The 26,613-nt window shown below is 42.2% G+C and overlaps 1 protein-coding gene across 7 annotated transcripts in view; it reads left to right on the forward strand.

Annotated features, from left to right (window-relative positions):
* SH3KBP1 (SH3 domain containing kinase binding protein 1) overlaps window positions 1–26,613 on the forward strand; it is a 340,208-nt gene that overhangs the window by 209,548 nt on the left and 104,047 nt on the right. Inside the window, exon 1 of one of the 7 annotated variants that reach the window (XM_082718348.1) lies at window positions 6,907–7,014. The exons of 5 other annotated variants lie outside the window; for them this stretch is intronic. In XM_082718348.1, the coding sequence (XP_082574474.1) occupies window positions 7,000–7,014 (15 nt within the window). In that variant the 5' untranslated portion in view covers window positions 6,907–6,999. Of the gene's footprint in view, window positions 1–6,906; window positions 7,044–26,613 lie in introns of those variants that run through there. One more of the 7 variants, XM_082718349.1, reaches the window with a different exon arrangement.

The raw sequence follows: 26,613 nt of genomic DNA on the forward strand, positions 1-26,613 counted from the left end.
CGCTTATAGAAGAAGTCATTTCATTCTCCCAGAGGAAAGTGAGTAAGGGAGCAGAGAGTTCCAGGAGTGTCCAGGTGTGTCCAGAAAGTGTCCATTTGGGATCCCTTTTGCATGGCAGGGAACATCAAGAGAAGAGATAGTTTTTCTCACTGACAGCTTTGAAGTGTTGTCCTAGATGGTTTGGGGAGATGCTTTGAAGGTAGAATGAAGAAATTTGATAGTATGTGGAGGATAAAGGAGAGGAAGAACTTGAAGATGATGCTTTGGGCAACTGGCTTCAGCATCTGGGTGGTAGTATCATTCCCTGGTTAGAGACTGCTGGAGAAGAGAGATATCTGGGGAGGAGAGAGGTCATGGGTTATCTTAGACTAGCTGGATTTCTTAGGTACTTGTAGAACCATCAAGTGGAGGCATCCAGCAGGCTCTTGGATAAGTAAGTCTGGTGACTGAGAGAGAACTGTACACTTAGGTTTGAAGTCATCAGCCTAGAGACTGGGTTGGAAAGCTATAAGCAAGAAGGCAATCTGGACAGGACCTTATTCTCATGAATACAGCTGGTACCTTCTGTCCTTCACCTGTGGACCCAGGAGGGAATTTCCTCATCAGGCTGCTTCCCTGTGACCCCAACCTAGCCCCATCTTTTTGTAAACTCCTTCCGTTTTCATGAGTCACTCAGATGATCACTCTGACCAAACACTTAGGGAAGGGAATGGCAGGTATTATACATGGGTGGGTAAATGACAGATACCCAGGAGAATCTCCAGGACCTAACCTGACAGGCCTTTTGTAGAATAATCTTGGCTTTTTTTCCTCTCTTTTTTGTAAAATTTAATTTTATTTTTTCAGTGTTCCAAGTTTCATTGTTTATGCACCACACCCAGTGCTCTATGCAATATGTGCCCTCCTTAATACCCACCACCAGACTCACTCATCACCCCACCCCTCTCCCCTCCAAAACCCTCAGTTTGTTTCTCAGAGTCCACAGTCTCTCACGGTTCATCTCGCCCTCCGATTTCCCCCAACTCACTTCTCTCCGTCTCCCAATGTCCTCTGTGTTATTCCTTATGCTCCACGAGTAAGTGAAACCATATGATAATTGAGTCTCTCTACTTGACTTATTTCACTCAGCATAATCTCCTCCAGTTCCATCCATGTTGATAAAAAAGTTGGGTATTCATCTTTCTGATGGAGGCATAATACTCCATTGTATATATGGACCATATCTTCTTTATCTGCTCATCTGTTGAAGGACATTTTGGCTCTTCCCGCAGTTTGGCAACTGTGTCCATTGCTGCTATGAACATTGGGGTACAGATGGCCCTTCTTTCCACTACTATCTTTGGGATAAATACCCAGTAGTTGATGCCAGCTTATTCCATGTTCAGGTTTGTACATTGGTTGCTTACTGGATTCCCCACAAAGAAATTCTCCAAGAAGCTCCTTTCCCATGGTCTTTCTGTCTTAGCTGATTACCATTTGTGACTTCTGATGTCTCCCTCTTACAGTGATCCTGTTTTCTTTCTTCATTTACAACCATATCCCACAACCCAATGTTGTGTTTGTGACAGTCTCTTCAACTCTAATCATCTTAGATCTCATTTTTCACCCAAATTAATGCCTTTATGATATCAACATTGTAGCTTTCACTTGTAACAGAGAGTGTTAGTTAAAATTGTATATAAATGAGCTACTAATCATTTTTTTAATCAACCAAATTGCAGTAAGAGAAATTTTACTATTTTCGTACATAAGCAGTCTTTTTATCCATTTAGTAAAAATTCATCAAGCTGTATACTTAAGTACAATTAAAAATTGTAAACAGTTAAAGTGATGATCTTCATTCATTAAAAATGAGAGATTTATGTCTCTAATCCTTTGAAGACTAGAAATAAGCTCTGAGGATCTTCAGGAGCTAAAGGTGTCTTCTTTGACTAATGAAACCCAACTCGGTCAAAACTTGTGATTTCCTGAGACCTATAGTATTGGATGACCCTCCTTTTGGTTGAATGATAAGATTATGTGACATCTCTTGAGCAGTTGGAAAATCCATGGGTTTTAATGAGTAGATGGTGTTAAGATGCCCACTGGTTGCCTAGGTGAATGGTCTGGGGTTTTCAGACTTTGTTTTCTGTGTTCTCTTTCCCCAAAGTGTCTCTGTTAAGTTTCCTTATCTAGGAGAAGTAAGGACAGGGGTGTTAGTAGGAAAAGGGAACAAGACACAGTGTTACAGGACTACTCTTTGACATGTTAGATATTGTTTACTGTTCTACATATGCTTGACACAGACTTTCTAAAACACTCAGCTTAGTAGTTATTTTCTAAGAAATGTTTAATTGCAGCCAGAATATGACCAAGGATCGCATTCGCGGAAGGCCTTAAATTTGTGTTTTTAAGAGTGTAGTGGTGGGGCGCCTGGGTGGCTCAGTGGGTTAAGCCGCTGCCTTCGGCTCAGGTCATGATCTCAGGGTCCTGGGATCGAGTCCCGCATCGGGCTCTCTGCTTGTCGGGGAGCCTGCTTCCCTCTCTCTCTCTCTCTGTCTGCCTCTCCATCTACTTGTGATTTCTCTCTGTCAAATAAATAAATAAAATCTTTAAAAAAAAAAAAAGAGTGTAGTGGTTATAAAGCATGCAGGCCAGATTGCCTGGGTTCACATCCCACCTCTGACTCTTCCAGGGACAGACCACTTAAGCACTCAGTACTTTAGATTCCTCATCTGTAAAATTAGAATACCAATGGGACGTTTTCCATATGGTTGTCACGAGGAATGAGTAACACACACAAAAAAAGGATAGAAAAGTGCGTGGCTTATAATCATCACTTGATTAATTTTCATAGTTATTATTGCTGCCCTTCTGGTTATTAGAACAGAAGGAGTGCCTGTAAATAGCAGTGCGGTTTCCAGGATCATTTCTTTAACTTTTTCTTATAGAAAAATTCAAACTCACAGGAGGAGAATTGAATTTTGCTATGTCTGGATAGCTGTTTGTTTGACATCATCATGTCTTAAATATTAGCCATTAGAAAGTAAGTGCCATGATTTTGGACCTTGCCATCATATTCCTATTTATAACTCCTTGAAAACCCTTGTTAAACTGTACTGGGCCCTCAATAAATATTTGTGGACTGGAGACACAAATATAATGTTTTGTCCTAATCCAACTGAAATCATAAAGGAAGACTCATTATGTTTGGGGTCTGCTTGTGGTCTGGCTACAGATTCACTCTCTCGTTTGTCTATTAATTTGCTCATTCATTCACTTACTGAGGCTTTATTGAATGCCTTTTATGGATCTTCATTGGCAGCTCTGCAAATTTCTAGATAATAAATGAGCTCAATCCATTTGTAAAGGAGTTGGCTAGGTGGCATGTCTAGATTCTGTATGAGCATGATACCTACGTATTTTTTTTTACCTGGCAGTATATTTATTTGGGATGAGGTGGGTCTGGTGTAGTTCACTGCAATGGAGTTAACACGTCCTCCCCTGCATCACGCCTTGAATCAGCTGTCACGTACAGGCCTCTCATTTAGTGCTTTGCAGTATGTATGCGTGGGAGAAAAGTGGGCAGGTATAAAAGTCACTGTGATGCAGGGGAAAGGGACTAGCAGAGGTACATCCAAAGCATCAAAGAGAATGCGGGAAGGAGCTACTACCTCTCCTAGAGGTCCCGAATGACGAGATGGGGTATCAGGAGCTCTTCTCAAGCAAAGTGAGATTTGAACAAAGTATTACAAGATAAATGGGCTTTCGCGGTCCTGGCAGCGTGTGCACAGACAAAGAGAGAGCGTGGTTATGCAGAAGGGCTGTGTTTGGCTGGAGTGCAGGGGATGTGGTCCCGGTGGTAGAGGAGGAAGTAAGGCGCTGGAGGGGAGGTGGGCCCTGTTCCCCCAGGGCTCCGCCAGCTGCTTTACACAAGCTGTACTTCTTTTGGGTGACCTGGCCAGTTAGCGGAGGAGTTCCGCTTGGGAGTGGCATGATCAGATCGGCACTTTAGAGATAACTGGGGAAGTGCCCAGCAACGTGAACTGGAGATGGGGAGGAAGTAGCTGGGAGAGTTGCCAGCCCCGGGGCTCCGTGGTTGATGACTAATTGGCCAGGCCCCAGGAACTTCTAGTAGCTCTTGGAAAGGGGCAGATGGGCCCACCTCATGTACACTCTTCGAGCTGGGCCGCTGTAGCCTGGGTTGGCAGCAGAACTGATAGAAGAGCCAAGTTTCCTTTCAAAGAAAACTCTTTTGTTATTATGGGAAGCAAAAGGCTAGGACTCGGCATTCAGCTGTCTTTGTTGCGAGATAGGCTAAGGATGGAGAGATAATAAATAGGTGAAGTTGGGAAGGCATTGTTAAATTCATTTCTGTAGATATATTCATGAATGTTATCATGCGTCTCTAACCGACACATACACATTTATTTATGTAGCATGTATGTGCAGCCAGCTTATGTGCCTAATTTGCCTTTTAATAAACTTTAATTTTAGGGACGCCTGGGGGGCTCAATCAATTAAGCGTCTGTCTTGAGCTCAGGTCATGATCCCGGGGTCCTGGGATCGAGCCCCGCATTGGGCTCCCTGCTTCTCCCTCTGCCTGCTGCTCCTCCTGCTTGTGCTCTCTCTCTTGCACGCTCTCTCTCTGTCTCTCAAATAAATAAACAAGTAAGATCTTTTAAAAAACCTTTTAATTTCAGAATAGTTTTAGATTTGTAGAATAGTTGTAAAGATAATACAGAGAATTCCCACAGAATTTTCAGAGAATTCTGTTCTTAACATCTCCTGTTAATATGGTATATTTGTCACAATTAATGAACCAGTACTAAGACATGATTCTTAACCCAATTCCATCCTTTAGTCAGATTCCCTTAAGTTTTTCTTGATGTCCCTTCTCTGTTCCAGGATCCCATGTAGGACACCCCATTACAGGACATCTCCTCAGGCCCCTCTTCGCTCTGACCTTTTCTCAGATTTGCCATGTTTTTGATTTTAGTATATGTGCTGCCGAAGCGAGCACTGCCATGTTTTTGATAATCTTGGCCATTTCAAGAAAATTTTCAGAATGCCCTTAAATTAGCATTTGTCTGACATTTGTCTCATGCTTAGACCAACGTGGTGGATTTAGGGAGGAAGATCACAGTGGGGACTTGCCATTCTCATCACGTCGTATCGGGGCACATCCTGTCAACGTGACTTCTCACTGTTGTTGACTTTGGTCACTTGACTGAGGTCATGTTTATCAGGTTTCTTCACTGTAGGTTGTTCTGGTTTTTTCCCTTCTCTAGATTCGACTTTTAAAAAAAGATTTTATTTATTTATTTGGGAGAGAGAGAGACAGAGATAGTGACAGAGGTAGCAACAGAGAGCATGAGCAGGGAAGAGAGGGAGAAGCAGGCTCCCCGCTGAGCAAGGGGCCTGCCATGGGGCCGGATCCCAGCACCCTGGGATCACGACCTGAGCCGAAGGCACACGCTTCACCGGCTGAGCCACCCAGGCACCCCTAGATTCAACTCTTCCTAAAGAGTTGAATCACATTGTGTACCTTACACTTGAGTGGGGGGTTCAGCTGTCCTCCTTGAGGGATGAGTATCATCATAGATTAGTGGGAATTCTGTGCCGGCAATTTGTCTATCCTCTCTGTACTAATTAAGTTTTGATAATTAATTTTTGATAAGGTGCTTTTTTATCTGCCCCCTAAATTCCAGATGTTAATTCCCTCCCGCCCGCACCACCTTGCCATTTGCATCCTGCTGACATCTCCCACGTTTGTTTCCTTGTGTGATATACCAACAGACCTATGTCTTATTTACCCAAGCAGATTGCATATTTCTTAAGCACTGCGATAGCATCTCATTCAAAACCCCCAATACCACAGGCAGTTACTAAATATTGAATAAATGGCTTTTAAATTAGTACAATTAAAAAATTCAAAAATTCCTCATAGGAAAGTGAAAATGGGCCCTCGGAGTCTGAGCACATGAGAAGTGTGGTAAGGTGAGGGTACTCTTAACTTGGCACCCTGCCTTGTGATGTCGCCCTGAGTTTGAGATAGTGGCTACTAGGGTGCTTACTTTGTACCAGCTACTTTATTAAGCACTCAACATATTACCTATTTAATCTTGCAGACAACCCTATAGACTGGTGCTTTTATCCCCATTTTATAGAAAAGGAAACTGAGGTGAATGGAGGTTAAATGAGTTGCTCAAAATCACACCCTTGGGAAGAGGTCCAGCTGGGATTTTTGATCTCAGACACGCTGGCTCTAGAGTTTTGATCTCTTAACCACTGGGCTCTAAATCCATGGAAGTGGTGATTAAAATGGTATCTCATTTGGGGCCAAAACAAGATTGCTAATTAAACATTTTATTCCAGTCTGTGAGGATACTACCACTGACATGGCTGGCAACAGTTTTGCTGGAGTTTTCCTAGGGTGAAATGTTTCTGTAAAGCCACGGCTGTTTTTCCCTTCTTAGGTTTTTTTCTTTTTTCTCCTCTTCCTTCTTCTTTTTCTTTTAATGAGTAATTTCTGTGTATTACCACTAATTTCACATCTTTAAAATACGGGTATTTTTTACCATGGACATTTCACATAGAAATGCCCATATTCTAGCTCTCTGTCACTCCCCATCAGATTATCTGCTGAGAGATAGTGGGCTTTTTATTTTCTCTCTGGTGTTTTTAAACAGAAGTGGCCGCTGGGTCCTGCCAAATAAACACTCCTTCAGTGTGTTCCTTGTCTGAATGGTCGCACCTGTGGGTCCCCGGGAGACAGCTACGTTCCTGCAGTGAGGGAGGAGGACTTCTCGCAAAGCCACCCAAGCCTTGAATCGGCCCTGGCTTCCTGAACCGTAAACAAATGCGAGCTTTGTTCTCCCTAGTGCTCATTTGGTCCCAAGTATGACTCAGGGTTAGGCTGGGTCCTTCAGGCTCTGTGCCTTTGGCTGTTGGAAGGAAGTGGGAGGGTCCCAGGGTAGTTCTGGGACCTTTTCAAACTGAAGAAAGGAGGCTGACTGCATGATGGGAGAAGAGGTATTTCTTTCTTTGCTTTTCGAGATGTAGTAAGTCCCCTTAATCTTGCATCTTGTGTGCGCGGGTTTTCTAACAAGGCTTGTAATGGATTTGCCCTGGTGGGTTCCAAGAAGTGTCTGCCGGCCAGGATCCCCCTGGGGCTGGAGTGGGGGGGGGCTGTGGATATTGTAAGGAAGAACCTATAGTGCGGAGGAGTCTTTTCTCAAGTCAGATGCTGCACTGGAACTCTGTAGCTGTTTTAATCCCCCCACCCCTTTGGTCAATCCGGCCATTGATTTTTACAGATGTTTTCAATTTCTCTGTGTCTTGGGTTTTCATGTGCTCACACTGCAGAGAGTCATTTAGATGGGCAGTTTGCACAAGCAGTAACTGTTACACCATGCCACCGAGAGCTTTAGCAATTACAGATGTTTGTGCAGTAAACAAATCCAGCTTGCTCTTCAGGTTAACTTAGGAGAGAAGAGTGTGTCCTCGCAGAGTGGGCCAGCTGCGGGCATTTCACTCTTGGGAGGCATGGACATTGGGAGTTTTCCTGGTGAGTGGAGAAGCTGTGAGTAGTGACTCCTGGGTGCTGCTGAGCTGTTTTTGTTGTTGTTGTTGTTGTTGTTGTTTTTTAATTTATAGAGGTAAAGATGTTTGGCTAATGGTGTAGGACTGAGCATTTATATTCATTTGCTTATATATATACACAGTCGAATAAAAACACTCAATTATTTGACTTTTCTAAAAGTTTGCTAGTGATAAGTGGTCTCGTTTCTCTCTGTGACTTGTTCATATTTATCTACCTAAAAGCAGAAGTCTGTCATTTTCCAAACAGAAAATAAAATTCCCTAAATAAAGCACAGGATAAGTAAGGCTTGCAATGCGTCATATGTCTTCCATATTCCTGTCTCTTGTTAAAAAAATTGTAAGGGGGAGAGTGGATGATATCTATAAAACGTGTCTCTTTGTGCCTTTTTCTATTGGCTTTAACTTGTAATGTCTTCAGAATTACATGAAAAGGAAGGTAACATGACAAAAGGAAACACATTGTTTTAACACATTACTTTAAGAGTAGGAGAACTTCTTGAAAAGTTTTTTAATGGCGTCTGTAGCTTGTCTAGAAGGGCGTGAGTGCAGACAGCAGCTGGCTAAAATAAAAAATATACTCATCTGTGATGGATTGAGAGAATTTTCTTGTTGAAAGCTATCTTAAATTTGCTTATTATTATTATTATTATTGCCAGATAGCATTGTTCTGAGTTCTGAAAAGTAGACATGACAATTAGATATTTACGTGCAAAATTCAGCTGGTGCCTGAGAAAGGAGTGAAAGTATGTTGATTGTAAAACGTGACCTACAGAAAAGGCTCAGCAATGGTACTTGGCTCCCGCAGGAGCCTCTCTGGCTCCCTCAGGCTAGGGCCTGGAGATGACACAGACAGGGAAGCCCCTGGGACCCTTAAAAGTTTTGTGACGTCCGAACTACTAATTAGCATTATTGAATGCCTCCCCCAGTCCTTTGCTTATTTGCTTCTCAAAATGGAAATAGCCCTGTTACTTCTCTGATTACAGGAGTTCTTTGCAATAATTATTACAATAATAAAAACTCAAAGAATATGAATAAATTGCCCTTAATCCTCTTATCCAGAAACAACCATTTAATATGTATCCTTCCAGACTTTTATCACAACGGTAGTGCCCGTGCAGTATACCCCTGAGGTCATATTAAATGTTACCTGATTTTGGAACTTAACATATAATGGACCCCCCTTTTCTTTCAGACAAGCACACGGTCATCCCTTGTACAGGCATACCACCATTTATTGAACCGATCCTCCTGTAATAACTATTTAGGTTGCCTCCACATTTTTAATATTAAAAATGGCATTCTTATATATGCATCACTGTGTCTGCCCTGGTTATTTTTTCGGGCTCAATTTTTAAGAGAGGAATTTCCAGGTTAAAGGCTGACCTAATTCTGGCTGGTTTTGTTTGTAATGAAAATAACCTAAGTACATGGTAAAAAAATTCCAACAGAACAAAAGTTAAGACTTTCTTAGTCTCATACACTCAGCTTTAATTCCCAGTGGAAATCCCCATAAAAGCTTTCTTTGTATGCCTACAGAAATGGAGAATGTTTGGGGGTGCTTGGGTGGCTCAGTCGGTTAAGCATCTGCCTTCAGCTCAGGTCATGATCTCAAGGTCCTGGGATCGGGCCCCACATGACACTCTTTGCTCAGTGGGGAGTCTGCTTCTCCCTCTCCCTCTGCCTGCTGCTCCCCCTGCTTGTGCTCTCTCTCTCTTTCTGTGTCAAATAAATAAATAAAATCTTTTTTAAGAAAGAAATGTAGAATGTTTTTATCACAGTAAAATATACATAATACCATTTATCCATTATTAAGTGTATAACCAATGGCATTAAATATGTTCATGTTAATGTGTAACCGTCATCACCATCCATCTCCAGAACCCAGAGCTTTTTTGTCTTCTCACAATGAAACAATGTACCCATTACAACACTAACTTCTCATTCTCCCCTCCTCCTAGCAACTACCTTTCAGCTTTCTGTCTCTGTGAATTGGACTCTGCTGGGTAGCTCTTATAAGTGGAGTCATAAGATACTTAACCTTTTGTGCCTGCCTTATTTAACCTAGCATAATGTCTTCGAGGTTCATCTACGTTGTAGCAGGTGTTGGAGTTTCCTTCCTTTTTAAGGCTGAATAATATTCCACTGTATGGCTATATCACAATTTGTTGATCCATTCTTCCACTTATAGACATTTAGGGTGTTTCTGCATTTTGGCTACTGTGAATGAGTACTGGCCTACTGATACCTATGTGAGTCCTGGCTCTCAATTCTTTTGGGTATATTCCCAGAAGTAGAGTTACTGGATCATATGTAATTCTATTTTTAATTTTTGTGAAGCTGCCTTACTGTTCTCCACAGCACCTGTGCCATTTTGCATTCCTACCGGCAATGCCTGGGGGTTCCAGTTTCTCCACATCCTTACCAGCACTTGTCATTCTCTGTTTGTGTGTTTTGTAATAGCCACCCTAATGGGTGTGAAGTGGTAGCTCATTGCTGTTGGAATTGGTGTTTAATGTATGTTCATGTTGCCTATCACAAAGAGAAAAAGATACCATTCTTCTCATCGTAGAATAATGAGTTGAGGAAAAGGTCCTCTGTCTGAAAAGCCCCGTGAACTAGCATGTCAGATACATAGTCCCAAGAGATGGCAGATGGCTTGAGGGAAGGACTAGGCCCCCTGTTCCCGAGTCCCTAAAGAAAAGAGGAGCCAGGAACCCAGGTGGTTGCTTGCTTTCTGGGTTTCATGGTGACCAGGACTGCTTCTCTTCACCCCACCCCCCAAAATATTACAGAGAGTGGATTCAAAATAGTTCTTCTGTGAAAAGATGAATTTCTTTTTTGTGCTATCATTAATTCAAAATGATAGTACCTCATTTATCCTGCAAAGTAGGGAAAGCCAGTTTTATGATTGACTTTTTCTGTCCTTACCTTCTGCTCTAGGATTCTTTGGGGATAGGAAGTGAAAGTCCTTTCTTTTGCACATTCACCGAATCATTCATTTGATTCAATTGATATTTTTTCAGTGGGGTGGACAAAAGTATCTACAAGTCTTTCATTGTGGCTCTCTTTTCTTCTTTACTTATATTAATAACTATTTCATAATATTTATAATCTTGAAGTTTGTGGATGCTTTGCATTCCTGAAAGTCAAGGTTTTATAAATCTCTGTGTGGCCGTTAAAAAGATCAGGCATATGTGCCTCACTAGTCTTTTTTTGCTGATATTCTCACTACCTGTAAAATGATAGTCTGGACAACTGAATTTCAGTGGGATGGTTTAAGTTGAGTGCTCTATAAAAACGGGCAACTTTATTTTTGTTAAGATTGTATCTATTTATTTATTTATTTATTTGAGAGAGAGCATGCATGCGCTCACCCTTGAGTTGGGGTAGGAGCAGAGTGAAAGGGAGAGGGAGGGGAAAGAACCTCAGGCAGAGTCCATGCTGAGTGCAGAGCCCGATGTGGGGTTCATCCCACAGCTCCGAAATCACGACCTGAGCCAACACCAAGAGTCGGGCGCTCGACCGACTGAGCCACTCGGGCATCCCCAAACTGGCAACTTTCAAATAAACTGCCCAGCTCACTTTGCACGATGATGCACCTTTTCTTGCATTTAGAGAATTTAGATCACGAAGTTTGTTAGTCAGCAACCTGTTTTGTACTTTTCTGTGGCATCAGAGGCCATTTAGAAAGGATGAGATGACAGACAGCCTATTCTCAATGCAGGCTTTTAAAGGTGGCGGCCAGCTCCCACACAGATGTGCGCCCATAAACCCTCTTGAAGCAAATGCAAGCAGAGGCACAGTAACCCCTACTTATACCTCTGATGGAGCTTTCTCTTTCTTTCCCTCAACCTGGGCTATAAAATGAACAATTGACAAATTAAGAGTGAGCGGGAATTGCCTTAAAAGCTGCTTCTTCATCAAAAGGCCATCGTCAAGCCACTTCATGGATGGCCCCTGACTCAGGAGTGTCACCTCAATTAAACTTACACTTGAACCTTTAGGAATAGAGGAGGCAATGTTTGGACAACTAAAGGCAGGTATTTGGGGTCTCTGTCACTTAGAAGCTGTATTTCTGTTTGCCCATTTAAGATGAGGAAGTTAGAAGTGGTAAAGATGAATTTACTGCCTCATTTTCTTTTTTCTTCTTTCACTTGCTAAGCATTTTCACCCACCAGCGATTTTAATATGTTTTGCTCCATTTGTTTTGGTAGCATCTGTTCAGTCTGTTCTTTTTATTTTGATTTCGTAGTTGGGTTTATCATTTTCTCTCTGTACCAGAAGCACTTTTTCCAAGAGTTCTTGAGTACCTTTTCTAGACTATTAAGGAAGTGGATAAGAGAAGTAATGATGTAAAGTATCAAGACATTTAATCCTGGAGTAGTCCCGACTTGCCCCCCCAACCCCGTACAGTGCTAGCCTTGTGTGGTTGCTGCACCGAGAGAGCTGCCCATGTTATGTGTCCCGTGTGTCTCATTTCAGATAGAGCTCCTTTGCTTCAAACCCTAGTACCCTCCACATTCACACGTTGTTAGAAACTGAGAAAGTCGGCTTGCTCGTAATTTAGAATCCTAATTTTTTTCCGTTGACGAGAATACAGCTATTGTTGTTTTTTTATTTGAAAGAGGCTGAAATGTTACAAAGCTGGTAACTCTGTGCCCACACATATAAGTAATGTGCCCGGGCAAGACACGTCACACCGTCTCTTTGCAGTATAGAGGTGAGCGGGACGTAATGGATGGGTGACCTTATTGTGCTTCCCAGGAAGGGGATAGGATCTGTAGCATTTTGGTGTAATTTTTGTGTGCACTGCCTGAGTTCAAACAACTCCAGGTTTTCCCAACTAGAGCCTTCTTCAGTCATAGGTCAGTAGGCAGGAGAGCAAAAAAGTGTCCAAATAAGACATGAAAAGAGGCCTGGACAAAATTAGTGAGGCCGAAAGAGATACAGCCAGGTCAGGAGAGGGATCGCTGTTGCCAAATGCTAAGAAATGATTTTATGGGGCCGTGGAGCAGTATGCTTGCATGTAGCCCATCCCTGACTTGAGTCTAGAAAGTCTATATGAAATGAAGATTCTAATGTGGGTTGATCATCTTGTCATGAAACTCAATGACTAGAAAGAGACTGGGGTATCCAGAGAGGCAGTGACTAAAGGCAGTCACTGGAGTGAATGGAAATGGTCAAGAAACTAGAAATTGGGAGCTGTAGTCCTCATTGCAAAGAGAGAAGGCTAAATGGAGTTTGGGAGATAAAGAAAAAAGAAAATAAATAAATGGTGTTTGGGAGGAAGTGAAGAATTACGTGGGGTTTGAGGGTTGCTTATTCTCTGGTCCCCCGGTGGCTGAAAAGGGGGAGCCCTCTATAACCTGAGGCATGGTGGTCAGGTTAGGAATAAGGGGGAAGTGGCCAATACTGAGGCCTGATAAAGTCTTCCTCGTTTATGGCAAAGAGGATGTGGAAATCTTTTCCTGAAAGTCCTCATAGAATTGGATAGATAGATAACATCTCTCTGAAATAAATTGTGTAGTAACTCAGGAGTTAGGGAATAGGTTAGAAACTCCAGAAGTTCCATGCTTGCTCTTTGTCCTCCTTTGTCACTGTCTTTTGTGAATCTATGTTGTTTTCCCTGCACGGAGCCTGTAGCGGGACTTTGTGGAAGGCACAGAGAGGAACTGCTGCTCTCAGGACCTCAGAAGTGGAAAGCACTGAAAAGAACGTTCTCCATTGTCATAGAAAAGGACAAGAATTTCTCAAGGCCAGAAAATACATCAGCTGGGAGATTTTACTGTGCACATTCTCTGCCCCCTACCTCTGTAAAACAAACAAAACGTACCTTAAAAAAAAATAACATAGAACTATAAAAAGTGCCATTTAAGAAAGCCCATGATTAAAATAGGTGATTTCATGTTTTGTTTTGTTTTGTTTTCCAAATGAGGGTTTTCTTCCTCTCTATTTTGTGTGTGTTACAGAGAAAGGAGAAGAGAATGGGGAAATATTTTAGGACAGGAAAATGAGAACATGCAAAATGAGTAATGGAAGATGTAGCATTCCTTCATTTAGTGAGGATCTAATTTGCCTAAAACTTATCATGCACCCTAGAGAGAATTTTGAGCCTTAAGAGAACTCCTTCTGTACCTGAGATTTGCTACTAAAGAGACTTGTAACTTTGAGTGAGTGAATGAATATGCCTGATCACCCAGCACAAAGCTGAACTGAACTTTTTCTCCAGCAAACCAGAAATCATTCCACCAAAATATTCCTCTTAAAAGTGTATTGAGTCAGTCCATCCACACCCTCAACTCAGTTCCCCTTTAAAAAAAAAAAGAAAGGCTACTGAAGAGACTTGTAACTTTGAGTGAGTGAATGAATATGCCTGATTGCCCAGCACAAGGCTGAACTGAACTTTTTCTCCAGCAAACCAGAAATCATTCCACCAAAATATTCCTCTTAAAATTGCATTGAGTCAATCAATCCACGCCCTCAACTCAGTTCCCCTTTAAAAAAAAAAAAAAAAGGCGCAAAATCAAAGTATGTTCACATTAAATGGAAATGGTTGTCAAATAGCTGAGAAAGGAAAATAACTGTGAAATCTATGTGATTTTAAGATTATGATACACTTAAGTAGTTTTAAAAGCAGGAGGAAAAAAAATGAAACCTCAAAATTGGGGGGGCCTGGTATTCATCACATTTGTTTTTTTCTCCCATTTGAGAAACTGTAATCATTACTTTGGTTTGTGTTTAGCAAGAGTTTTTTAAAAAATTAAAATAAATAAAAAGGGTTTGTCTTTGTGAAGGACCGGAGAACCACTAGAAAACAGAACAATAAAGCCATGGACCCCATGCAAATAAATTCTACCCTTTCAGTCAGTACTTCTTCAAATGCTGGGAAATGAGGAATCTAGAAATATTGTCTTTGATCATACGTGAAAAAGTTACAAAGTAAACTCACTTTTTTTTTCAGTTCCTTTCATACATGTGAATAGGAATTCGTGGGTTTAATTAGAAGAGCAGGAAATGTATTTTTTTAACTTTGAAAACATGATACAATACCTTGGTACTTTATTTGACTAAGTAGATGATATAAAATCATTTCCAATTATTGCCTGCCATTTATCACCACCCTTTACTTCAAGTTAATCATCAGCTGACTCATTTTACATCTGATATTCTTAACATCCTTACTAATGACTTGGAAGAGGAAGTATAATGACCCACTAATAAAAGCTCCATGTGATTTCTAGTTAGGAGGTGTCGCATATCAAATCAGACCTTATGGAAATAAGTCAATAATGTGGAGAGGTAGACCATCCTTTCTAGTTAACGTTAGTGTACCTTATTTTCTTAAAATTTTATTTTTTTCTCATTACAAAAGTAGTAGCTGGTTTGTAGAGACACTGGGAAGCAGAAAAAATATAAAAGAAAGTAAAAAGCACTGCACTGTTATTTAATCACCCTGGGGTGAACCCTGTTGACTTTGTGTGTGTGTGTGTGTGTGTGTGTGTGTGTTTACTTCCAGCCCTTTTGCCATACATTTTTAACTGGTTGAGATCATACCACACACATAAGTTTTTTCACACACACCATCCTGTGCCTCTTTTCCACTTAGCATTATCTAAAATTTTCCATGTCATTACAGACTTAGTGAAACAGCTCTTTTAAAGGCTGTAGAATGTTTAGTTGTAAGGCTTTAGATAACCTTGCGGATCTGGGAGAACTGGAATTTGGTGGTTTCATTGACTCCCATCAACATGATGTTTAAATCTCCCATTTTATAGCGGAAAACACAGCATCTTCTTGAAAACATAAAAAGAAAAAGAACGTAGGAAAGCAGTCTGGGCTTGTGGGCTGTGTAGTGGTAGGCATTCTGCAAAGGTCTGTTGAATTTGATGTACTACCTATAGGACAGGTAGTATAGGGTCTGTAGGGTCTGAACAGAATTCCAGTTGTCCCATCCTTGCTGATAGTGAAAGAAGCCTTCAAGAGCAGCCTTTGGCCAGAGCCCTGGGTGCTTTGAGGTAGAAGACTGGGAATCCCATTTTTTACATCTAAGTATCTGTCAGTAATTTTCGCTAGTGGCTTTAGATATCTGTACCACATGAGTGTGTGGTCTCATTTGGCCCATGTTTCTTAACTGCCTTGGGAGGAGTATCTGTTTGGCCTAACGATTTAGGATTTCTTCATCCATTATTGAATGGATGCCAAGCTTTGTAAAAGATGGCTCGGAGTGATTTTCTATGGTGGTGTGTTTGCTCCTGAGTATCAAAATTCTCAATAAAAGGCTTTCTGTTCTCTGACAACAGGCCATTTTTCCCAGACACACGCCTTGTTGTTTTTCTATCGTTAACAGTAGATAACAGTTTGGATGCAGCCAGAAGCAGTTGGCATGCGCCTGTATTTGAGGGGCTTCTGGAACAGTCTTCCGGCCACTCACTGTAGGGCGCCACCTTAACTGAAGCTTTATTGACCTGAAAGCTCTGTGGGTAGTCGGCTCTGGCCTTAGTTGTTTCTCCGATTTTCTTTGTTCTGTCTGCTTTTCTTCCCAGGCAATGACTATATGGTGATTGCTGTTGCTTTTCTTCGTTGCTCATTTTTCAGAACTATTGCTTTGCTCCAAGCATGTCTCTGCTATGCGACGGTCTTCTAAAAGTCGCTTCATGCTCTCCATTCCCCAAGCAAAGGAACGGGCCAGTTAACCTGCTGTTTTAAAAAGCTGCTGTAATCGAAACAGTCATTCTTTGTAACTAGACTCATAAAGAGGCATTATGATGATTGATTTTTTTATTCAGTAAAATTCAATAACAGTGATAATGGCTAAGCACTTTATATACATTTTCCCATTTAATCCTCCTAGAAAATCTATAAGGTACGTAGTATCATTTCCATGTCAGACCAGGAGACAGGGATATAGAGAGGTTAAGTAACTTGCCCGGGATCCCATAGCGGTAAGACTGTGCTCTTAGGAATCCTACTTAATACAAAGTCGCTCGTCTTGCTAGATGCCATCATGAGAGGTGGGGAAGCTTTATTCATTCCATTGGTCTGTCCCTAGCATCTAGAAAATGCATTGCACACAGTACTTTCTCCATAGATCTATTTTTGATGAATGAATTTATTGTTGACTAAAGTAAATTATGAATATTTAATGCTTCCAATGTGCAAGACCCACCAAAGAATACAGAGATTACCAAAATACTGCTCTTGCCCCACACCCACTTATATTCTAGTCCGTGAAACAGGCATATACATAAGTAGTCGCAAATCCAAAGCAGAGAGGGTAGTGAGTGCTGTTCAGGGGATTCAGAACATCTGCAGTAGGAACACAGAAGTGGTGAGAGAATCCCAATGGTTGACATGTAGGACGTTTTCATGGAAGGCACAGAATTTATGTTCACCCCTTCTTGTCGAATATGGCATGGTAACTGGTAACTAGAGTGCCCTGAGATTAATTTGACCTCTTTGAGGATTTCCATCCTTGAGGCATCTCAGGGTCTTCTTTCTAAGTATTTTGCTCTCTATCTAGAAGATGTAACCAATGTGTACTTGACCTCTGTGTATATTTAGGAAGTTCCTGTTTTGAGTAAGTATGTGTCATGAACTTGTTCTTTCCAATGAACTAAAACATAAAGATGATATTGAGTCTTTAAGATTTGATGCAATCTTCTCTTCCCTTCTTTAAAATCGGGGAGACCAGATGATAAAAAAAAAAAAAAAAGAGTAAGTGTTATTCTTTGGGAATCTGTGGAGCAGGCAGTGAAAGTGAAGAATGAGTCCTTTGGCATTAAAGCCTGAGCTCTATAGCAGTAGCTGGATTGAGAGACTGTCTTTCTGGAAGCAGTAGGTTATCTTTCATAGAAGTGGAACGAGTGTTTCCTGTAGGACTGAACTGAGCTTCTGGACAAAGATGGGTTTGTTCTCCAACTCACCTCATTTGATGCTGTCTGCACCCCTGATTATTTTGTGGTTGAATATTAAGCAGCTGGATAACAGAGGCTCATGAGCAGTTTCTTGCCATTCTAGTCAACATTCATACGTAGGGAGAGGCTTGTAGGGAAAGAGGAATATACTCTAAGCCTCTTGACAACGTGCTGAAGTATACATCACATAAAATTTACCATTTTAATCATTCTTTTTTTAAAAAAAAGATTGTATTTATTTATTTATTTGTCAGAGATTGAGAGCGAGAGAGACAGAGAGAGCACAAGGTAGCAGAGGGGCAGGCAGGTGCGGAGGGAAAAGCAGGCTCCCGATGAGCAAGGAGCTTGATGTGGGACTCAATCCCAGGATGCTTGGATCATGACCTGAGCCGAAGGCAGTGACCCAGCCGAGCCACGCAGGCATCCCTCATTTTAATCATTCTTAAGTGCATACTAATGTGACATTCAGGACATTGACATTGTTGTGTAGCCATCCCCACCGTCCATCGTCAGAAATCCCATCATCTTGCCAAACCAGAACGCTGTACCCCTTAAACACTGAACTCCCCTTCCCCCCTGCCCACAGCCCCTGGCAACCACCCTTCCACTTTCTGTCTCTATGAATCTGACTACTCCTGATACCTCATGTGAGTGGAACCATACAGTATTTGTCCTTCCGTGACTGGCTTTTTTCACTTGATGTGATGTTTTCCCGGTTCATTCATGTTGTTCCCTGTGTCAGGATTTCCTTTTTCTTTAAGGCTGAATAATATTTCAGTGTGTGCCCTAGCCTAGTAAATAGCAGTTTTTCTTGAAAACAAAACAATAAAACATCGTTGTAAATATTACCTCCTCTCTGATTAAAACTGTTTCATTTCCTTTCCTTACTCTGAAAGACATAAAAGGTCCTCTGGAAATTTCTTTCTTTCTAAGATTTTATTTATTTCTTCGAGAGAGAGAGCAGGGAAAGGAGCAGAGGGAGAAGGAGAAGCAGACTCCACGCTGAACACAGAACCCAACATGGGGCTCAATCCCAGGGCCATGAGATCATGACTTAAGGGGAAACCAAGAGTCTGTTGCCTAACTTCCTGAGCCACCTAGGTGCTTCTTCTCTGGAAATTTCTTTTGGGCAAAGAAATTTCCCATTTTTGATTCTAGCTTAAAACATTTTCGGAGACATACTTGACTAAACTGTTTAGTTTAAATTTGTCAGATTAGAAAGATACTTTTTCATATGTGTCATGAGCTTATGTGTCTGTTTTTTTTTTTTATTTAATTCTATTTTTTCAGTGTTCCAAAATTCATTGTTTATGCACCACACCCAGTGCTCTGTGCAATACGTGCCCGCCTTAATACCCACCACCAGGCTCACCTAACCCCCTATGCCCCTCCCCTTCAAAACCCTCAGTTTATGTTTCTGTTTTTTAAAAATTCCTTTAGTTTTCAAGTGATGGATTTGTGTTTTAACAGTAAGCTAACTGTTCATGACCATCACAGGCCTACTATTTTTCTCCAACACATCACCACACCAGCCCTGGAACACTGAGAACACATTCACTATGATTCTTTTCACTAGGATAGATTCTTGAAAATGCTTCCCTGAACCACTGCGTCAGGCTGTTTAGCCTCTTCTAATGAGGATCTGAACTTCATGTTGCTCTCAGCACATCACTGGCACCCAGGACCTCTGTAGAATGCGTATATGTAGACTCAAGAATGTAACAGAGTTTGGGTTTTGTCCCTGTATATTCAAACCAGTTCATGATCACTGATTTTTCCCTGTGGAGCCTGTGAAGTATGGAGAGGTCTAAATATTTCTCGAACCTCTCTTTTGCATTCTTAGTTTCACTGTCTCGGCTGGATCATGGTGTCAACCTCCTATTTATTAGCTCTTTGACTTTGGCATGTCTTTACTTTCTTCTGCGTTCCCCTGATGCCGCCGGACCACCAGTCTTAAAGTTGCATATTTGATCATGCCACACCTCTGCTTACTAACAGTTGCCTTGAAGATAATGCATGAATTTAACATTGGCCCCAACTTACCTTTCTGGCCTCCTACCCAAGTAGCTCTCCCTTCCTTCACCCATGACCGCACCCTCTTCCCCACACACATTCTTACCTTCGCTCCTGCTTCTCTTCAGCTCGAATACCCCTTCCATCATTCTCTGCCTGGCAAGCTTCTGCTCACTTTTCAGAATTTGTCTCAAGCTTCGTCAATCCAGTGAGACTGATTTCCAGTTGTGGAACTATTAATGGCTCCTGTTTTCTCTTCTAGACACTTTTATTGTAGTGTTTATCCCTTTGTATTATGATGCTCTATTAGAGTCCATCTCTGCTGCTCAATTTTGAACTTAGTAAAGATCCAGGACTCTGTCCGTCTCATCTTTGTTAACTCAGCCTCCAGCAATCATGGCTGATAGCAGTTCCAGAAAAGAATGCTGAATGAATGATTAAATGGAAGGAAGGAGTGAGTGGAGAGCAGGAGCAGGGTCAAGGGAGGGAGAGAGAGGGGCAGGCCAACCTTCACTTTTGAGGTATAAAGGAAAGCTAACAAGTGTGGTTTTGCTCTCAAGTATGTCATAAAAATGTCATGATCCATTGTGGGCTGCATGTCAGTAGAAACATTACTGAAACCTCATTTGTTTAGCAATTTGGACTTCACTTGAACCTTAAAAGTGAGATGGAATTCAAAGACACTGGGGAAGGAGGTGCCATCCCAGGTCAGGGAAATGACCTAGACTAGGTTGTGATTGAATAAATAAAAATATTTCAAATCCGGATAGCATCTTTCTATGTTAATTGGATTCATAGAGCTCCTTTTTAGGGAAATTCGGACTTGGAAAAGTACAGCAAGTTTCCTGTTAAAGCTCTGGATGAACAAAACTCAAACCAGCCCATGGCATTCACTCCTGCCTTACCATACTTCTCTCTCCCTTACCCATACTCTTTTTAAATTCTCCAGATGCATCTAAAAAGAGAGCTTTGTTAATCAAAAGATAAAACTAATCCTCTAGGAGAAGGAAGGTTTACGTTTTCCTTTTATTTGTCATAACAGAAGAAAATAGTCTTTTAGAGTATAATGGCGAATTGTATTTTGTCTAAGTGGTACATGAAATGGAAATTTACTTTGGCTTATTCATCCTCTGTGAATAAGATGATCCTACAGCAAAATAGCATGCAGGCTTCTCTCTTGGGAACAGTGGGGGTAAAATATAAATAGTATCTTCATATACTGTCAGATGTTTGGAGAGCTGCCTTCTATGATTTTAATGTTGTCTTGAATGTACATTCTCTACCTCATTGAGCCCTCAAGTCGGCTTTGATTCGTTCTTCAACATTGTGTTTCCCCAGCATGAGGAGAAGCCCCTGCTAAACCTTACTGTGTTTTGACAAAGAGAAAATCCTACCCTACCTTTGAATGTTTTCTAGGGCCCTTTCCAGTTTTTTTAGGGCATGGTCTCTAGAGCTCTTCAGAATGCAAACAAATGACCCAACAGATCAAATCCTGGCAGAAGATAAAGTTCATGATAAATGATAGAATTGGCTGAAATTCACAGCCATATCTTTCTACTGATACACACAAATGCACATGTATGTCTCAGGGAGAGAGAGATATACTAATATAAAAACAGACTTCTTATGTACACGTTCAGTAGAATGACAGATACTGAAGTTTTTATTGGATGGATTGAAAGAGTAAGCCCCAGGAGGCCTAAAGGAAGCATTTAAGTCGGGCTTTGCTGTTTTATATCCAGAGAAAGTTTGCTATTAGTCTTTTTTTTTAAGATTTTTTATTTATTTGACAGACGGAGATCACAAGTAGGCAGAGAAGCAGGCAGAGAGAGAGGGGGGAAGCAGGCTCCCCACTGAGCAGAGAGCCCGATGTGGGGCTCGATCCCAGGACTCTGGGATCATGACCTGAGCCAAAGGCAGAGGCTTTAACCCACTGAGCCGCCCAGGCACTCCAGTTTGCTATTAGTCTTAAGAGCACAAGGGAAAGACACCAGCCCTTGAGAGATATGGCAAGTCGCAGCAACTGGAAGTAAATTTCTTCAGGGCTTTGGAAATTTTTTATAAGCAGCCATTAAGTAGCAGTATATATCCTGAGTGGGTTTTTTAATCTGAGTTCTTTGAAGTAGATATAGTAAGGGGTGGTGGTGGAGGTAGACTAAAAGTTGAGTCTCATGTGAGGTCAGAGGAAGTCGCCTGAATTGGGGAAAAGGATCCTTGTCTGGAAAATTAGTGAAACAGTCCCTGTGCTAGTAACAAGGCTCTAGACAGGGGTCAAAGGGGAAGGGGTAAATCTGAAAACAGGGCGTTGGGGGTGCATTTGATGTGAGAAGATACAGTAAGAGGGTCATCAAGGATGGGTTCCAAGTTGTGAGTCTAGGAAACAAAGAGGATGAGCCCCGAGGGTTTAGGAAGTAGAGGTAGTGATGTTTATCCAGCTTTTCCATACACTCTTCATTCTTGTGATGTGTGTTTGGGTAGCACAAGGAGTATCTGTTAAGTTTGGAAAACACTTAAGTAATGTTAACGATAGAGTTAGCAGTAACTACAGGACTTCTCAGAGACTTTAATATGCTGTTATGCAAGGATTAGACCAAGTGTTCTATGTTTTCCATATTTACCAGAGTGTGGGATTAGGTGAATCGGAAGTTGGTTCGTTGGTAGAACATTTTGGGAACATACTTTGGAAAATTATTTCAGAATGAGAGGACAGTGTGTGTGTTCTAATACCCGAATGATAATGAACCCTGCACATGATGGTCTTGAGGGAATGTGAGGGAACAGGCTAGGATGAATATTTGGAAATCATAGGCAGAGAGCCGTCTACCAGAAACACGGCTGAGATTGGATTCTTCTTTATGGTAGTGACCAATAATTAATAGGAGCTCAGGGGCGTGTGCATGGGTACAAAGGAGAAAGGCAGGGGCAATAGAGGTCTAGGAAGATAACCTGGAAAATATGCTGTCACTTGAAACTGTGCTGGAAAGATCTGGTATGTGGCAGTGACAAACTGGGGGGCTCCAAGAGGGCCTCCTGTTTTGTCAAGAAGGATGTCTCCCCTATTCCATCAGTTGTGTTGTGGGGGGGGGTTGCTAGTGCTAGGGCAGAGGGTGAGACCATGGTGTCCCCAAGTCCCTGTTCCATTCAGCATTTACCCTTCATATCCTTTGTGGAGATAAGAGAATAAATAATATCCAGGTCCTGCTCTCAAGGAGACCACTATTTCTGAATAGAAGGAGGGAGAAAAGCAGTTAAACTTCTAAGTGTAATACAGTTAAATGCTTCTAGAGCATCTGTGATACTGACAAGGTCTTCAACCATGATTGGGCAGAGGTTTAACATAACTCGAATTGTTGCTAACTTTTCAAGACAACCGGGGAAATAAACACTATATGAACAAACTGTAAGTCGTAAGCCCAATTTTATAATCAGAAGATTGCTTTAAAAATTGTTTTTCTTATAGCAAGGTTTAAAAATGGACTGAAGCTTGCCCCTTTGGAGGTGTCAGAATTGACATAGTGGTATATGAGTCGTTTTAAAGGTGACCTCTGTCCCTCGAATGGAGCTACAGATATATTTTTTCTTTGACTGGACCATGCATTTTATCTTTAGAATTTTGAGTCGCATTTTACTCTGCTGTATGTCCTGTTGATATCAAATAGTTGAAGCCGAGCCAACCAAAGGCGGGCAAATTGACAGCTGCTAATGTAAATTTCCCAGTGAGTAGAAAAAGCTTCCATTAGAAACTCACAGGCGCCCATTGTAAGGATGCTCCTTTGTGCTTTTCTCTTCTGGCTCTGACAGGAGCTGGCCCCCTGGGCTTTGGCTCTGCTCCTACCGCTCCCGGCTGAGCACCAAGAAGACTTTTCATAATACCGTTAGTTATAGGTGCTCATGAAAGGAGTGTGTAAAAAGAAATATTAAAATTTTACAGTGCGTTTTAATAGTTCGTGTTTATTTCTGAGTTACGATGGTAAATGAAAGCTAAAAGGGTGTGGATATGGTTATATATAATACTGTTTCATCTTTTCTCCCGTTACTATGTCCTGTAGCCTGTATCTCTCTGTATCCTATGCATGACGAACGTTTGGGTTAACCACGCCCAGTGGCTGGACGCTCCTCAGCACAGCAGTCCGGAAAACCCAATGAATTGCTGTTTCAGTGTTTGCAGTGAGATGCGGCATCGTCCTGCCTTTTTGTCTGCCTCCCTGCCTTGCACTGAACAGGCACTTAATGAATCTGCACTGAGCAGAAAGGGAAGGAATGCTGTTAGACATGAGTACAGCGACAGGAATGCCTAGAAAGAGCCATCCTTTAGCTTATATTTTACCAGCTGTTTGAAAAGTCGTCTCTTGTGTTTGGCTTTCTGTGAGGACTTGAGTAATGTCTACGTATAGCTTCTCAGAAGATCACCCTCTTCTAGAATGGGTATCCGAAAGCCTGGTCTGCCAACAGAGAGGCTTCCCTGACTGCTAGAACGTAGGGAGCACTCTTTCTCTCTTCCCCCATCCACTGAAGCTGGTTGCCTTTGTGATTAAGAGTTATGTGTGGTATTCTTGGAGAGGAGACTTTCAGAGATGGGACTTAAACTCTCTTTAACATTGTCCTCTAATTAGAAAATGTTATATACTCAAGGAGTTTGCATCTGAATTAGAATGAAGTCACAGGAGTGACTTGATCTGAGCAGGACCCCGGTCTCACGCTCCAGCAGTCACAAAGAGAAACAGATAAATTAGTCATTAGGGAACTGGATTCCACTGGGCTCAAATCCAGGGATTGTCTTTCCTACAAGCACTAGTTTCTTCATTTTGGCACAGAAAAGGCAAAAAAAAAAATTACTTGCTCCAGTAACTGAAATCATATGGGGGTTATCCTTCCTGATGCTGTATAACCAGATCTTGTAAAGCTGGGAGTAGGTATGATGCTCCTACGGGACCCAAAACCCCCAGAAACTTTATTTAGTACTTTTGTCAAGAAAGCCAATAGGAGAGAGACTTCTGGTCTTAAATCTTTAAAGGAATGAGTTTTTGGAAGTATTTGTTTTTAAAAGTCATTTTTAAATGGAGATTAGGGTGTGGTAGGAGAGACAGAACTTGAGGGCAGCCTGGTGATGACTGTATGTTGCAGTAGATGATTAGCAATTGTAGGTCACTAGCAGTGGCAATCAGTCATTGTCTGTTTGTAGAGCTTTCACCTCTCTGCAGCCATCCATATATATGTCTACTCCCAGACCCAGCAGCAGCTTCAGAGTTGGGGGACAAGCAGAGCACAAGAGCGTAGATGTGGGTACTAAGAAGTCTTTAGGACACAGCACAGGGAAGAAAAAATGCTGGGCTGAGCTGTGGAGTGGAGCTGCCGAGGGTTCCTTCACAAGGCAGATGGTAAAATGGGCCTGTTGCCCAACTCTTAGGAGTGAAAGAGCTGTGTCCTGAGCAGAGTCAGCACAGCTCCCAAGTGCTTGGCCAGTCCATGTCCTGGATAAGCCATCTTCTCAGGAGGGCAAGAACTGGGAACTCTGCTGAGGAAGCAAGGAGTAGAGATCCCGTATCTTCTTCCAGAGCTGCTGGAAGCCTAACATTCTTCTTCACTGCCTACAGGGTGGATGCGAGATGTTTGGATGGGATTCCCTCATTTTTCTGTCCGCTTGGGTTCGGCTTTCAATTGTATATGACCTCTGTGTGTGCTGGAGCTAGGCATTGCCCTTTGCAAGTTGGGGTTCGGTTCACTTTTAGCTCAGTGGACCCAAAATGTTTTTAGAGGTGTAGGGGAAGCTGAAAGCCTAGTGGGAAAGCAGTGTTTCATTGCCCCTTGTCTTTGTTCTTGTATTTAGAGGAAGGGCAGGAGACAGGGGTTCTCAAATGGGGTGTTTAGAAAGGTGTGGGACGTTTGGTGCGGATGGATTGATCAGGACCACTGCAGGCGATCAGTGGGCAGCACGCAGGTGGCCAAGTGTCCTTTAGTGTGTGAGACAGTCTCCTACAATGAAGAGATGTCACACCTAGCATGCCCGTAGAGAGACACACTCTGAGGGAGCCGCAGGATTTGGCTGTCCCTGAAGGTTAGTACATTCATGCAGATCTGCCCACTTGGCCTTCAGGGTAGTCTGAGACTAGGAACCGTCTTCCATTATTGATACAAAACCATCTTTCCATCCCTTGATCCATCCTCTCAGGGCTTCTTTGGTGAAGGACCCCATAGCCACATGGGCTCCCCATTCTTTCCCCTCAGTGATATAGTCCCACTGTCAGCCGCACTAAACTCTCGTTCCTTTCTGAGCTGACTGATTTAGTATTGTTATGCCAACTGAGAGCAGAGAAGGTAGAAGGCATCAAAGCCTACTGTAAGGAGAGCGAGAAGAGGAAGAAGAGTGAAAAAGATGGTTTATGACTTATCTGATCATGAGAATAGGCACTGCATTGTTCACCCAAGAAAGGTATTTGGTCAGTGCTGATGGAATCCCACGCACATCTAGGTCAGTGCTTCTCAGTCTTGAGCATCCCCTGGAGGGTGTGTTCAGACAGACTGCCAGGCACCATCCCCAGAGTTTCTGATTGAGAAAGTCTAGGGTGGGGCCCGGGAATTTGCTTTACTAGCAAGTTCCCAGTGATACCAGTGCCGCCCGCCTGGGAGCCATCCTTTGGTAGGCCTGGAGAAGAGAGAAACAGCTGAACGATTCCCGTCTCTGGGACACCTCGGGGACCAGGCTGAGTGGGGAGGAACTTGCCTTACTCTTGACCTTCAATCATGGCCCAAGAAGAAGAAAGGAAGAGTTCATTTAAGTCTAGCACCCCTGGCAGACACGCCCATTACCAGCCTCACTGTCACCTGATGCTGTGAGCCACATGGAAGCCAGTGTGCTGTGTTTTCTGAAATAGTGAGATAAAGAACAGAGTAAGCTCTGCATTCACGTGTCTTTCCGTGACAGAAGTATAGAAGTAAGTGCACTTAACTGGTGGCTTTTTCTTGATGTCTCTTAGCTTGCACTGTCCTGGAAAGCAGGGCATCAGAGACCATAGGCAGTGCTTCCCTTTGTTACTAAATAAGGGGAAGTTATAAGAACACACAACCTGTGAAGGTTTCCCTAAAGGAAAGCATCTGGTTTAAA

The sequence above is a fragment of the Mustela nivalis genome (assembly GCF_964662115.1).
Source record: "Mustela nivalis genome assembly, chromosome: X".
Taxonomy (NCBI): domain Eukaryota; kingdom Metazoa; phylum Chordata; class Mammalia; order Carnivora; family Mustelidae; genus Mustela; species Mustela nivalis.